Raw genomic sequence first — 16484 nt, forward strand, 5'->3', positions numbered from 1 at the left:
AGCAGGAAAATAATACAGCAGCAACAAAAAATGTGAATTACACTATATATACAAAAGTATGTGGACCCCTTCAAATTAGTGGATTCGTCTATCTCAGCCACACCCATTGCTGTTCAAGCACACAGCCATGCAATCTCCATAGACTGCATTGGCAGTAGACTGGCCTTACTGAAGAGCTCAGTGACTTTCAACCTGGCACCATCATAGGATGCCACCTTTGTAACAAGTCAGTTTGTAAAATGTCTGCCCTGCTAGAGCTGCCCCGGTTAACTGTAAGTGCTGTTATTGTGAAGTGGAAACGTCTAGGAGCAACGACCGCAAAGTGGTAGGCCACAAAGAAAGGGACCGCCAAGTGCTGAAGCGCGTAAAAATTGTCTGTCCTCGGTTGCAACACTCACTACCGAGTTCCAAACTGCCTCTGGAAGTAATTTCATCACAATAACTGTTTGTCAGGAGCTTCATGAAATGGGTTTCCATGGCCGAGCAGCCATAGACAAGCCTAAGATCACCATGCGCAATGCCAAGCGTCGGCTGGAATGGTGTAAAGCTCGCCGCCATTGGACTCTGGAGCAGTGGAAACGTGTTCTCTGGCAGTCCGACGGACTAATCTGGGTTTGGCGGATGCCACTGGAACGCTACCTGCCCCAATGCATAGTGCCAACTGTAAAGTTTGGTGGAGGAGGAATAATGGTCTAGGGCTGTTTTTCATGGTTCAGTATAGGCCCTTAGTTCCAGTGAAGGGAAATCTTCCAAAGTCCATCTATGAGAAGATGTTCTTATGGATGGTCATCAGAATAAACGAGATGCTCGATACGAAGCAGGCAAGACAATTCTTTTTTTTTTACCCCCTTTTCTCCCCAATTTCGTGGTATCCAATTGTTAGTAATTACTATCTTGTCTCATCGCTACAACTCCCGTACGGGCTCGGGAGAGACGAAGGTCGAAAGCGATGCGTCCTCCGAAACACAACCCAACCAAGCCGCACTGCTTCTTAACACAGCGCGCCTCCAACCCGGAAGCCAGCTGCACCAATGTGTCGGAGGAAACACAGTGCACCTGGCTACCTTGGTTAGCGCGCACTGCGCGCCACAGGAGTCGCTGGTGGCCCGCCACAGGAGTCGCTGGTGCGCGATGAGACAAGGATATCCCTACCGGCCAAACCCTCCCTAACCCGGACGACGCTAGGCCAATTGCGCGTCGCCCCACGGACCTCCCGGGCGCCTGGGCGCAAACCCAGAGTCTCTGGTGGCACAGCTAGCACTGCGATGCAGTGCCCTAGACCACTGCGCCACCCGGGAGGCCCCGCAAGACAATTCTATATAGGAGTGTTGGACATCGCTGGGTTTGAAGTCTTTGATGTAAGTTAATTTCTTTATACTTATCTTTCTAAAATGTATTTAAAACATCATTAAGCAACCTTAAATGCAGCTATGTTAACAATCTCACACAAAGACATGAGGGGGAACAGAGGAATAGATACATTGGGGAATGAAAACCAGGTGTGCAGGGAACAAGACAAAACAAATGGATAAATGAAAAATGGAGCGGCGATGGCTAGAAAGTCGATGACGTCGACTGCCGAACGCTGCCCGAACAAGGAGAGGGGCCAACTTCGGCGGAAGTCGTGTGACAATCTGCAGGAAGGGGTTCCCAAGCAGGATTATATATGCTGACTTCAAGCAGAGGTAAACCTTTATTCTCAAAATTTAACTACCACAAGATTAATTTGGTAGTTATTAAATAATCTCTTATGCCTGCCATTGCGTCTTCTGTAATCTGACAGATACAGAATATTGAATGCCAGTGCTATCCCAGAAGGACAGTTCATCGATGGCAAGAAAGCTTCAGAGAAGCTTCTTGGATCAATTGATCTCGATCACACGCAATATAAGTTTGGACATACCAAGGTGAGGATCCAATTAGCAAAACCACATAACAGTTAATCTCTGCTGATTTTCACATGGTGTTTATACAGTGCCCTCCGTAATTATTGGGACAGTCAAGCATTTTCTTATTTTGGCTCTGTACTCCAAAACTCTCGATTTGAAATAATTGAGAAATTACAGCACTTTTTGTACTTAGTCTCCCGTATGTTAGGGGACCAAAAGTATTGGGACAAATTCACTTATACGTGTATTAAAGTAGTCAAAAGAGAGGTATTTGGTCCCATATTTCTAGCATTCAATGACTACATCAAGCTTGTGACTGTACAATTTGTTGGATGCATTTGCTGTTTGTTTTGGTTGTGTTTCAGATTATTTTGTGCCCAATAGAAATAAATGGTAAATAATGTATTATGTAATTTTGGAGTCACTTTTACTGTAAATAAGAATATAATATGTTTCTTAACACTTCTAAGAAAAAGTGTCACTGTCCCAATAATTACAGAGGGCACTGTATATACACATACAGTATATCAACAGCATCTGTGTCTCAGTAAGCCATGTTATTGCAGGTCTTTTTTAAAGCCTGTCTGCTGGACACTTTTGAGGAGTTGCGAGATGAAAAACTGGCCTCTCTGGTGACAGGCACTCAAGCATTGTGCCGTGGGTACCTCATGAGAAAATAATTTTCTCAGCTGGCTAATAAGAAGTAAGACAACCCATCAATTGAACTATTTGTATCCTTACCTTTAAAAGAAAGTACATGCTTAGAACATTAGAACTGGTCAATAATATGGCATTACAATTACCTCTTTTTCAGAGATTGTGTGTTCATTCTGCAATACAACCTCCTCTTATTCATGGATGAAGCTGTCCATGGATGAAGCTGTACTTCAAGATCAAGCCCCTTCTGAAGAGTGCAGATAGTGAAAAGGAGGTGGAGAAGATGGAGGACTTCATCACATGTAAGGAGGACCTGGCAAAGGCAGAGGCCAAGAGAAAGGAACTGGAGGAGAAGATGGTTTTTCTGTTCGCGGAGAAACAAAACCTCATGTCACAAGTTCAATCTGTAAGTGCTATTAGAATTGTCAACATGAACTATCATTGCTTTTAAACATATCGGGTGTAGTGTAGTGTTTAAGAAGTGTTCCATTAGACAGACTGTCACGCCCTGAACTTAGTTCCTTTGTTATGTCTCTATTTTGGTTTGGTCAGGGCGTGAGTTGGGGTGGCATTCTATGTTTTGTAGTCTAGGTTTTGTATTTCTGTGTTTGGCCTGGTATGGTTCTCAATCAGAGGCAGCTGTCGATCGTTGTCTCTGATTGAGAATCATACTTAGGTAGCCTGTTTCCCACTATGGGTTGTGGGTAGTTGTTTTCTGTGTCTGTTTTTTTTCCATACAGAACTGTTTCAGTCTCGTTCATTCTGTTTTGTCATTCAGTGTTCATGTTCAGTTGGATTTCCTTAAAATGGACACTTACCACGCTGAACATTGGTCCGATCTTTCATACTCGTCATCAGACGAGGACGAGTACCGTTACAATGGACAGCAGGATAGCCTAGTCTGCAAGGGCTTTGAACTTAATATTCACACACAAGGTGTCCTTACACAATGAATGTATGGGATAACAAATTAATGAATACATACATAAACTGAGAACGATCAAATAAGACATTGTAGTTCAAGTTGTTGGACACTGAATATTGTGCTTTGGGGTGACAAACGTAATTCATTTTGAAGAATTACAGATCATGTATTGAGATGTCAGATACTGTGTTTATTTATGTATCTGTTGCTTGGTGTAACATTTTATGGATTTTAAATTGTCAAATCAAATATTCTAAAGGCTATTCCTTTTCATTCTGTATGAGTGAAAGCATCACACTGCTTGTTTCACCGTTATCTTCCGCAAGAGGGTGCTTACTTACTGAGCTTAAGCAACTCCTTGTTCTTAACGTAGCCACATCAATCACGTTCTGGTGTGAAAAGCTTTTCTAGTACAAGATGTCGATGACAATAAGCAAGCCTTTCAAACCTGTCGTCTTTCATTTCAAAATGTACAGTAATAGGGCCTGCCTGACTAGAAGGCCTCCTCCGCACACGCATGCATGCACACACACGTGATGTACCTATATGTATATACAGTACACTTTGCAATAGTGATCAAAGGTACAGTATATGAAGTGTATTTGAAAGTTGAGCAATCTGAAAAGGGACTATTATGCTCTGCAGGCTGATCAACTCATGAACTCATTAACCGATCAGTCTGATCAACTCATTAACTCCATTAACTGATCAGTCTGATCCACTCATTAACTGATCAGATACAGATACTCCACAGCTGCTGTAGGCGCATGTTTGTGTTTTATACCCCTCATATCAGACGAGAGAACCAACATTGAATTCTTGCTGCTCCTTCAGTGAAGATTGTTTGATAACATGAAACACTCCATTGAAGTCGGTCAATGATGCTCCAGTATGCTCTGGAGCTAATAAACGGTGCTTTGCCACTTGTCAACAAGTTCAGTCAACAAGAAACACTGTGTCCTCATTTATGGAACGTTTAGTGTGAGCTTATGTGTTCTTCTAACTCATATTCAAAACGCAAGAGGACAACGTGTTCGTTTCAGACATTATCATGTGTTGTCAATCATCAACATCTCAAGAATCTCATCATGAAGCTGTCCCTATAGTGCACATTGCGTACCAGATATACTACTGTAACAGGCTTTGATAACTTAATGCTGAGTATGAGTTCTGTGTCTTATAGGTAATGTAAGCCTTTGTTCTGATTTGCATTAAGCTGAGTGATTGTGAGAAGGACAAAATTAGTAGGCCATAAAAACATATTCCACACAAATAGTCCCCCATGGCCTTGATGAGCTCTTAAGGACATGTCAGACATCCTGGCTGTAAATTAACTTGATGTTGAACAGGACGACTCCGCTTGAAAGTTGGGTTTCTAAAGATTGAAAATGTGTCTGCTGTCTTCTCTGGTTCTTCTCTGGTTCTTTTTCATTTAGATCTCTGTCTAGCCAGCTGCCAGATGATGTAGCCTGGCCTGCTGCATGCCATCTTAGAGATAGTCAGTCACAATCAGTCAGTATCAGAGGGGAGTGTGGCAGCTCGAACACACTTCACACAGGGTCAATTTGATTTATAAGAAATGGAGGGACGGACCAACACAAAACGGGCCTTGTTGCCTGCAAATGCCTCACAGCTCTGTCTCACAGTGTTGGCCATTGTGTGGCCTGCCATGGAGCAGGGCCCTGGCTGCATCTGGGAACGGGCTTCCAGACCCTTACATCTGCTGGACACTAACAAAGACATCTCATACCACAAGATGGTTCTTCCTGGACCGTTTTATTCTTCATCTTGTAAATAAAAAAAAGAGGCGGAGTAGAAAGATGTTTAGTGTCTGTCCATTCCTTCCATGTCTTAGCTTTGACCCGGGGTGTCGGGTCACTCTGGCCAGTAATGAGAACCCATATGTGTGACAAATGTTTCCTCCTCCTGGTTCTAAAAGAGCCTTGTCCCACTCAATGTTCACTGTGACTAGTTAACGGACACTTCTCTCATTTGGCTGTTTGCTTCCTTACGACGTAGTCTCAGCCCAACATGGTAAGGCTTTGTTTTTAATGCTATTATTATCCGTCTCTGTTATCAGTGACATTTTTGACAGTACTTTATGTGCGGTGTTACATTTTTTGACATTTATGAGTTTCTTCAATGGAACACTGTTGCTTCAGTGGAACAATTGTGGTAGTCAGACAGAATGGGTACAGGAGATTCGTTGACTCTGTTCAAGCCTTTGTGTCGGATGTAGTTGTATTTTATTTCTCATCCTTTTGAGTTTGGTGGATTTTTATTCTGCTTAGACATGGTCTGTCTGTCTCTGTCCAGATATAGCTCTTATATCCCGCTTCTTCTGCAGCACAATGTGTGCCCTGTGGGGGGGCCTGCCAAAACACTTTGATCTTCACTGTTGGTTTTAAATGTCCCTCTGTCCCTCAGCCACCCTGCTCTCCTAGCTCAGTCAAATTCCCTCTTCTTCTGTATCTTCAGGAAGGCTCTGTTTCCCTTGGAAGAAAAAAACAGAACCTGTTAAATGAAGTCTGCATTGTTTATTGTCACGTTCATTAGCCTGTGTAAGAAACAAGGCTCACTGATTTGTCCATGTTCGCCCCTTTTTATCATTATCATGTGTGGAGTTACGGTATGTTGTTTTACAAGACTTTTCTCATAATTACTGAAACTTACAGTACAGTTAGTACTGTACATGCCCTGGAGCCACAGAGAAAATCCTGTAAAAACTATTTACATTCAGTCTACTGTTTTGTGAGTGTTTCAGATTAAGAGTCACTTACCTTACTGAACTTGAATGCAACATTTTGTTGCAATATATTATTTAACATGTACACAAATGTGGGTGACTGACAACAAGCACCACAGTGCCTTCATTTTAATTGATTTGATTGGACAGAATGGAAGATATTATGTGCATAGCAGAGCCTGAGGTAGCAGGTTGAATCAATGCAGATGCAGTGTTTTTGAAATCACCTCAGTATGTAGACATTCTAAACAAAGGGTCATACAATGACAATCAACTCGATTGACTGATGACTCAAAACTAGCAGAAGTACCACATTTGCAGTGGGATTTCATCTATTCCTCCCACTCTCGTTCTCTGGAACATTTCCCAATTTCCTTTCGTTAAGCCCTGCCCCCTTTGGTTACTGTTGCAACCTCGGGCAACATTTTCCCAAGAAGCCCAATTCCCCATTCAACCACTGGCGAAATCCTCTCAAACTGTTTATAATATATAATGAAATGAAACCCTACCTCAGTGGGTTAAACACAGACTACGCCTTACACAGACTACGCCTTACTAACTCTTGGTTATGTTGTGGTGGACTGTCATTACAATTGCTTCAAGGGAACCTGGTAATGTTTGTAGTGTAGCTAACCACTGAGTGGCGCTGAATTCACTCAGCATGCAGTCAAAGCTATAACCACTTCTGGAGCTAACTAGTGCTCTCAAATCGTATCGTGATCTCGACAGCAGATGAGAGTTGTATTCCAAACATTGCTAACTTAGCTAGCTAACATACATTTTTTGAAAACAAGTTATACAATGTAACAAAAGTATAATTTCGGATTGGAAAAATACTCCATCAACAGACTCTGCACTTCAGGAATCACAATACTCCCTTTGCACTGTTCAATTATTAAGCTATTTCATTTTTTTTTTTTAAATAACTCAGTTTTTGCCATAGCCCTCACTGGCTTTCATGCAATTGGAAAGTGAGCTTGTCCAATGTGTCGGACTCGACAGTTGTCGCACTGCGATTGGTTGCTAAAAATTCTGGGCCGGAGCTTAGCGAATGGTCATTTGCTGTTGAAAGCAATTTGGAGTTTAAAACTGTTCCAGGGCACTCGGTGCACCACCAAGACTTCCTGGAGTGACAGTGAGAGGGCTTTGCCCACCGGGCCATACCGCTGAGTGAGAGAGATAGGCCCTAAGTAGGATGGATACAATAGGCAGAGAGATACATTGACATGCAGAGCCGAGTGTAGAGAAAATCAGTCAGCGGTGAGGATTTAACACTAGGCCAGGCTCTTCCTTTAGTACCCCTGTCTCTAACCAGCTTCAGGTGCTGCATTATAATAATCCCCCTATTGCAGGTAGCACAAAGTGGGGTTAATGCTCTCATTCATTCCCAGTCATACCAATGAAGCCACAGAAGGGCATGCTAACAGCAAGAGCCCAGACTCTCCTCTGTAGTGGTGGGAGAGGGCCTGTCCTGTTGCTTTGTTGGTATTCAATGTGAACTGAGGATACTGGAGCAATGCAAGTATACTCTATAAAGAGCCTCCTCCCAGGGGTTGCAGTGGGATCACCACCCCAGAGGATTGTGGGATTTGGCAGGAGATATCCAGAGGATTTTTTCCTTTTAAACTCTTTGAAAGCTTGGACGCCGTTCCGCTTTATTCAAGAGTTTTTTGCCAGGGGACATGTGAAATCACTACAGCTCAGGGAAGTGAGATAAATCACATATGATACAAATCTCAAGATAAGAATCTGTCATTTACATCTCTCTGGGAGGATTAATTAGTTAACGATTCATGTCACCTGCAAAAAGTACCAGTTCACTGCTATTCCATGGTTCAGAGGATGGTATGCTGCCTAAGATGCATTAGGTCAGGGTTAGTAGTGGCCATTATACTTGTATAAAGTCTGATTTATGTTAAGCTAATGAACATTGTGCTCCTTGGTGATACAGTATGTTCATGATTTGTCTGACATAGTGTACTCACATACAGTATGTCCTTATTGCGAGTTTGAGGAAGGATAATGCATTTTATGAGTTCATGATAAATGACTGAGTTTCCTGCAGCACAGCATAGCTCGTCAATGAAGACGAGGCACTTTGTATTGTACTTACTGCAAACTGCTCACTGCAAGCCCAGTGCTTTATATCAGAAAGAGAGACAGAAAGGAATCCCTTTTATCTTGTACATCAAACGAGTGTAGATATCCGCGGGATCTCTCTGCTTTATCATTCCATTAATATCCTTCCCTTCCTCTCCTCCCTTTCCCCCTCTCCTCCCCCTCTGTCCCCACACTCCTCAGTGGATCTGGGGTAGGGTCGTGACTAGCAGCCAGTCACCATGTTAGAAGTGGTACAGGCAGAGTTCAGCAGGCCCTCTGTCAGATACAGCAAACAGCTTTGACTGGGCAACACACTGTTGCTAATGACAATGAATCGTCGGTCAGGCCATCCCTGTAGATTAAAGAGGACTTTTGCCTTGTAAAGTACACTGCAGTAAATTCTGCAGTCGCAATGTGACCAGGAACTTTATGGGTGTGTATGAGCCTTCTGGGAACTGCTGATAACGTCCAAGAAGCTGTTATTGTTATTTATCCAGATAGTGGATCATTGTGAATAACACCCTCCAACCAAGGGAAGGCACTGTGAAAGCCCTGAAGAAAGCACTGTGAGCCGAAAATAATAGCTTCTAAATAATAACAGCACATCGGAACGGATGTTGTTTGCTTATGTGAGAATGCTATTCATTGACTACAGCTCAGCGTTCAACACCATAGTACCCTCAAAGCTCATCACTAAGATAAGGATCCTGGGACTAAACACCTTCCTCTGCAACTGGATCCTGAACTTCCTGACGGGCCGCCCACGGGTGGTAAGGGTAGGTAGCAACACATCTGCCACGCTGATCCTCAACACTGGAGCTCCACAGGGGTGCGTGCTCAGTCCCCTCCTGTACTCCCTGTTCACTCATGACTGCATGGCCAGGCACGACTCCAACACCATCATTAAGTTTGCAGACGACACAACAGTGGTAGGCCTGATCACAGACAACGACGAGACAGCCTATAGGGAGGAGGTCAGAGAGCTGGCCGGGTGGTGCCAGAATAACAACCTATCCCTCAACGTAGCCAAGACTAAGGAGATGATTGTGGACTACAGGAAAAGGAGGACCGAGCACGCCCCCATTCTCATCGACGGGGCTGTAGTGGAGCAGGTTGAGAGCTTCAAGTTCCTCGGTGTCCACATCAACAACAAACTAGAATGGTCCAAACACACCAAGACAGTCGTGAAGAGGGCACGACAAAGCCTATTCCCCCTCAGGAAACTAAAAAGATTTGGCATGGGTCCTGAGATCCTCAAAAGGTTCTACAGCTGCACCATCGAGAGCATCCTGACTGGTTGCATCACTGCCTGGTACGGCAATTGCTCGGCCTCTGCCTGCAAGGCACTACAGAGGGTAGTGCGTACGGCCCAGTACATCACTGGGGCTAAGCTGCCTACCATCCAGGACCTCTATACCAGGTGGTGTCAGAGGAAGGCCCTAAAAATTGTCAAAGACCCAGCCAGCCCAGTCATAGACTGTTCTCTCTACTACCGCATGGCAAGCGGTACCGGAGTGCCAAGTCTAGGACAAAAAGGCTTCTCAACAGTTTTTACCCCCAAGCCATAAGACTCCTGAACAGGTAATCAAATGGCTACCCGGACTATTTGCATTGTGTGCCCCCCCCAACCCCCCCAAACCCTCTTTTTACGCTGCTGCTACTCTCTGTTTATCATATATGCATAGTCACTTTAACTATAAATGCATGTACATACTACCTCAATTGGGCCGACCAACCAGTGCTCCCGCACATTGGCTAACCGGGCTATCTGCATTGTGTCCCGCCACCCACCACCCGCCAACCCATCTTTTACGCTACTGCTACTCTCTGTTCATCATATATGCATAGTCACTTTAACCATATCTACATGTACATACTACCTCAATCAGCCAGACTAACCGGTGTCTGTATGTAGCCTCGCTACTTTTATAGCCTCGCTACTGTACATAGCCTGTTTTTTACTGTTGTTTTATTTCTTTACTTATCTATTTTTCACCTGACACCTTTTTTGCACTATTGGTTAGTAAGCATTTCACTGTAAGGTCTACTACACCTGTTGTATTCGGCGCACGTGACAAATAAACTTTGATTTGATTTGATTTCAAGGGAACATGTACAGTGGTGGACAAATATATATTGGAACCCTTGAACTTCCTAAATAAGTTAAAATGGAACCATTTTTTATATTGTATTGTCAACATTGCAGAAGAATATTTCAACAAATGGCATGGACAAAATAAATGGCACCTAGGAGCTAATACTTGGTTAAACAGCCTTTGGCGAACATAACTGCAAAAAAACACTTATTGTAATCATCAATAGGGTTCCTGCACATAGCAATTTGGCCCATTTTTTCAGCTGCAAACTGCTCCAATTTTTCAATGTTTGAGTGATGCCTTTCACCAACTGCTGTTTTCTGATCTCACCATAGGTTTATGATGGGATTCACATCTGGACTCATTGCTGTCCACTGCAGGAGTCCAGTGTTTATTCTTGAACCATTCCTGGGTGCTTTCTCATTTGTGTTTGGGTTGTTGTTCTGCTGGAAGACCCACAACCTTCAACAGAGACCAGTGGAGGAAAAAGTACCCAATTGTCATACTGGAGTAAAAGTGAAGATACCTTAATAAAAAAAGTAAAAGTGAAAGTCACCCAGTAAAATACTACTTGAGGAAAAGTCTAAAAGTATTTGGTTTTAAATATACTGAAGTATCAAAAGTAAAAGTATGAATAATTTAAAACTCCTTATATTAAACAAACCATACGACACAATTTTCTTGTTTTTTTAATTTCCGGATAGCAAGGGTCACACTTCAACACTCAGACATCCTTTACAAACAAAGCATTTGTGTTTACTGAGTCCGCCAGATCAGAGGCAGTAGAGATGACTATGGATGTTCTCTTGATAAGTGTGTGAATTGGACCGTTTTCTGTCCTGCTCAGCATTCAAAATGTAATGAGTACTTTGTCAGGGAAAATGTATGGAGTAAAAAGTACATCATTTTCTTTAGGATTGTAGTGAAGTAAAAGTTGTCAAAAATATAAATAGTTAAGTACAGATACCCTAAAAAACGACTTAAATAGGACCGTAAAATATTTTTACTTAAGTACTTTACACCACTGACAGACACACAGTTTTAGGACCCTGGGTTGAACATTGCACTCCAGAACACCTTGGTAATCTGCTGATTTCATGATGTCTTGCACACGTTCAAGGCCCCCAGTACCAGAGGCAGCAAAGCCACAGCATTTTCAAACCTGCCCAAGTTTAATTGTAGGGGGGGTGTTCTTTTCTTTGTTTGCTTCCTTTGCTCATCGATAAACATAAAGCTGATCTGTGTTGTCAAAGAGCTCTAATTTTGTTCCATTAGGCTTGTTTAGGTGGGGGTTTGCAGAGTGCAAAGGGGCTTTCTTTTGTCTTTTTCAGCAGTGGGGTCTTCTCAGTTTACCAACAACCACATGAAGGGTTCAAAGAAAATAACACCCTTCCTACAATCAAACAAGCTGTCCCATTCCTTGCCACAGTTCAATATTTCCTGAATGAATCATTATATTAATTATGACATTGTTCCTAATTAAAACAGATCTTTCCTACACAGCTGTGTCTGCGCCTGCAATCAGCCTGCTTTAGAAATGTGGGAGTACTTTGTACTGTAAATGGGTAGAAATTAGCAGACACTGCTAATTGGGAACATTAGAGGCTGATGCAACCCCTCCTTGATATGCAGATACGTAGTATGGAATATTATGTATATTAATCAAGTGTGCAAATCAATTACAGTAAAAAAAACAGAACAAAATCAACATTTCTCAATGAATAGTTAATATTTGTACTCACCATTTATATGAGCAAGACTGGGAAACAGTCCCAGCTTATATGAATTATCTGGTAGTGAAACAAGTGGTATGTTTGTGACAGAAGCCAGCGGCCACCAGCCCTGCACCGGGGGATGAGACTAAGAGTGTCCCTCTTCCCCAAGGTTGGAGATGTTACATGTCACCCGAGGGATGCAGGTACTACGTCAACACTGGCAGCAAAGGTAAGCCAGGCACACAACTCCACCACAACCCTACTGACATGCTCACTCATGTGAGAGGAGGATCAATATTATGAGGAGGGTGGAAGAAATCTGGCAGATCCTCTACTCCTATTTGCTGAGATTCACCTTCTGCCAGCGCCATAGATTTCTACAATACCCCTCTGACTATGTATATATAATGTATATATCTGCATTATTACTGTAGCTATATAATCTACCCGATTATGCTGGAACCAATACATATTTCATCACTTCACGAGCAAAACAAGTGTGATGCGTCCACACGCATAAAGCTTCCTTCATTTTTTTACTGCGTCAGGTTAGCGTTCACAGATGTTTGCCTTAACAGCCTTCTCCCGTGTGTAGCTTCACATCTTTTTAAATCAGAAACCATTCCATTTGTCAGTGTTTTGTTTGGTAACCATAGTTTCCAATTCTGCTGTGAAATGCTGCCGTCTCAGAGAGCTCATTACCATACCCCATCATCAACCACTCTCCAGCCCATTCATCTGAAGGAGGGCTTAACATCTCATCCACTTTCATCTGATTAGCCCAAATGTGTGGTGATGGCAGCCACTGCAGCAGGTACCTCAGCAGCTCAACCCATGTGTTCCACAAAGCCGTCCTGTGTAATGACATTTAAACAACCCCTGTTTACTAAACAGAAGAAATACCTGCTTGTTTAATACCAGGGCTAATAGGCAGCCAACCTTTCATAGAGATGCTTATCGGACCCTTTTCATTTGGTGGTATGATTCTGCACTACACAGACAGAGCTGTGTGTGTGTGTGTGTGTGTGTGTGCGTGCGTGCGTGCGTGCGCGTGTGTGTGTGTGTGTGTGTGTGTGTGTGCGTGCGTGCGTGCGTGCGTGCGTGCGTGCGTGCGTGCGTGCGTGCGTGCGTGCGTGCGTGCGTGCGTGCGTGCGTGCGTGCGTGCGTGCGTGCGTGCGTGCGTGCGTGCCCCTCAATTGGATAGGAGCCAGAGTAAAAGACTGTTTCCCACAGGACAAAGCCAGGCTTCACCCACGGCAGCTCCAACACTCTGGCAGAACACTGCACCTTGGCACACCACACACTGTAGTAGAGATAAAGACCCAGGGGCTATTTTATAAAACCATATGCTGTAACACTCATTATTATACGGAATTCTATTATGGACTTTAATTGAACTGCATAATGATTAGAATGTGTTTTTGAATTACACTGATTAGAGATGCTATTTTTAAAGGGCATTCAGTTGTATTTTCAAGCAAATCGAACACTTTTATTACTCAAGAGCATGTAATGTATCGATGTTATCAGATCATTGTATATACAGTGTCTCTGCCTGATTGATAGTCAGAAAGCATCTCTAACACTGTCCAGATAACAAAGGACTTCTTGCTCCACTAACTGGAATGATGTTTCTTTGATGCCGGGAACATTCTGAGAGAATGTCAAGAATCTCAATAGTTTTTTCTGCAAGTGAATCATTCATTTCAATACTTTTCATTTCAAGTATTCTCTTCTTGTTTCTCCGTTCTCAACTGAAAGAGAACACTGATTATCAGAACACTGTAGTTGCCCGCTATAGTCCTGTGTGACCATGTCCTCTACAATACTTTATGAACATTTCTGAATGGTTGTGCTCTCCACCTGTGTTCTTTAGAGTTTCATTCAGCGTTCAGGGAAACTGTGGAACTGTGTGTCCATTGTGCCTTCCTCCTCATTTGACTTTAACCATTTATGTGTCCTTCCAGAAACAACATGGGAACGGCCCTCCGCTACTTATGGAACCCCAGTGAGACCACCGGCACAAAGGAACTCCTTACCAGAAGGTAACATCAAGCCTCTTCTGATTTAAATCTACCATATCTATTGAGTTAAATAAGTGTCAAAAGTGTTGCTTGCATCAATATAGCAATTCCTCTTCTTCGCTGTGTAGTAGCTGTACAACTGAAGCGTTAGCAATCTAACTTGACCGAGCTAGCTGGAACCCTTGTTGGCTTATTTAGGGGCATTCCAGGTTCTGCCTCTCATTACTGTATGTCTGAGGAACACCATCCCAGGCTAGTAGAATGGTATTCCACTGCTGGCATGTTCTCTCCACACACTGGGAGAACAACCAGGGAGAGAACAGCCAGCTGTAGGGATTTGTCAGACCAGACAAGGCTAATCCTCCCAGAAGGGGCGCGGGCAGTAATGGAGCCCAGGTTGAAGGATCTCTCTGCCTGGCTAGTCCAGCCCGGATCCTCCCTGGGCTCCGGATGCCCGGGCCGGCACTGGAGACGAGCCCCAGGAAGTTAGGGATTGGGCGGATTGGGGGTAAGGTTAGAGAGGGTGATGTAGTGTTGAACAGGAAGTGGGCTCAGATTACACTGCCTGTATCTGAGTCCATAACTCAGTCTGCTTGGATAATGCAAAGCATTCATGGAGACAGCCATGGGCTCTAGAATAAGTATGACTGCACCGCCATGGGCTCCCTATCTGTGGCAGAGCATTCTGTTGATGATACCGCAGATACCCACCTAGTGAGACTTCATACCATTCCATTTCAGCACACTGTTGTTCTGAAACCTCGTAAAATAGCTTGATCCCTTGATATATATTTCTGTATATGTCTCTCTAACAGAGTATCCATCCCCCTCTGATCCATATTCTCCATATTCTCCATTATGTGTGAGGTAGAGCTGGGTCATTATGTCATGTCTTTACATGGCTGTGGTGCTCAAATTCCCTCAGGTGTCATTATGTTGTGTCTTTACATGGCTGTGGTGCTCAGCTTCCCTCAGGGGTCATTATGTCATGTCTTTACATGGCTGTGGTGCTCAGATTCCCTCAGGTGTCATTATGTTGTGTTTTTACATGGCTGTGGTGCTCAGATTCCCTCAGGTGTCATTATGTTGTGTTTTTACATGGCTGTGGTGCTCAGCTTCCCTCATGAATCATGCTGATGTACAGTTAAAGTCGGAAGTTTACATACACTTAGGTTGGAGTCAATTAAACTTGTTTTTCAACCACTCCACAAATTTCTTGATAACAAACTATAGTTTTGGCAAGTCGTTTAGGACATCTACTTTGTGCATGACACAAGTAATTTTTCCAACAATTGTTTACAGACAGATTATTTCACTTATAATTTCCTGTATCACAATTCCAGTGGGTCAGAGGTTTACATACACTAAGTTGACTGTGCCTTTAAACAGCTTGGAAAATTCCAGAAAAAGACATTATGGCTTTAGAAGCTTCTGATAGGCAAATTGACATCATTTGAGTCAATTGGAGGTGTACCCGTGGATGTATTTCAAGGCCTACCTTCAAACTCAGTGCCTCTTTGCTTGACATCATGGGAAAATCAAAAGACATCAGTCAAGACCTCAGAAAAAAATTGTAGACCTCCACAAATCTGGTTCATCCTTGGGAGCAATTTCCAAACACCTGAAGGTACCACGTTCATCTGTACAAACAATAGTACGCAAATATAAACACCATGGGACCACGCAGCCGTCAAACCGCTCAGGAAGGAGACGTGTTCTGTCTCCTAGAGATGAACGTACTTTGGTGCGAATAGTGCAAATCAATCCCAGAACAACAGCAAAGGACCTTGTGAAGATGCTGGAGGAAACAGGTACAAAAGTATCTATATCCACAGTAAAACAAGTCCTATATCGACATAACCTGAGAGGCCGCTCAGCATGGAAGAAGCTGCTGCTCCAAAACCGCCATAAAAAAGCCAGATTACGGTTTGCAACTGCACATGGGGACAAAGATCATACTTTTTGGAGAAATGTCCTCTGGTCTGATGAAACAAAAATAGAACAGGACAACAAAGTCAAAGTATTTTAGTGGCCATCACAAAGCCCTGACCTCAATCCCATAGAAAATTTGTGGGAAGAACTGAAAAAGTGTGTGTGAGCAAGGAGGCCTACAAACCTGACTCAGTTACACCAGCTCTGTCAGGAGGAATGGGCCAAAATTCCCCCAACTTATTGTGGGAAGCTTGTGGAAGGCTACCTGAAACGTTTGACACAAGTTAAACAATTTAAAGGCAATGCTACCAAATACTAAATGAGTGTCTGTAAACTTCTGACCCACTGGGCATGTGATGAAAGAAATAAAAGCTGAAATAAATCATTCTCTCTACTATTA

At 43.2% G+C, this 16484-nt stretch overlaps 1 protein-coding gene across 1 annotated transcript in view; it reads left to right on the forward strand.

Moving 5' to 3' along the window:
- The first annotated feature begins 2763 nt into the window (after positions 1–2763).
- The window catches only part of LOC120034014 (growth arrest-specific protein 7-like), a 35835-nt gene continuing 22114 nt past the window's right edge, over positions 2764–16484 (forward strand). The window contains exons 1-3 of the mRNA XM_038980408.1: positions 2764–2952; positions 12237–12357; positions 14096–14167. Of these exons, the coding sequence (XP_038836336.1) occupies positions 2764–2952; positions 12237–12357; positions 14096–14167 (382 nt within the window). The remainder of the gene's footprint in view (positions 2953–12236; positions 12358–14095; positions 14168–16484) is intronic.

The sequence above is a fragment of the Salvelinus namaycush genome, chromosome 41 (assembly GCF_016432855.1).
Source record: "Salvelinus namaycush isolate Seneca chromosome 41, SaNama_1.0, whole genome shotgun sequence".
Lineage (NCBI taxonomy): Eukaryota > Metazoa > Chordata > Actinopteri > Salmoniformes > Salmonidae > Salvelinus > Salvelinus namaycush.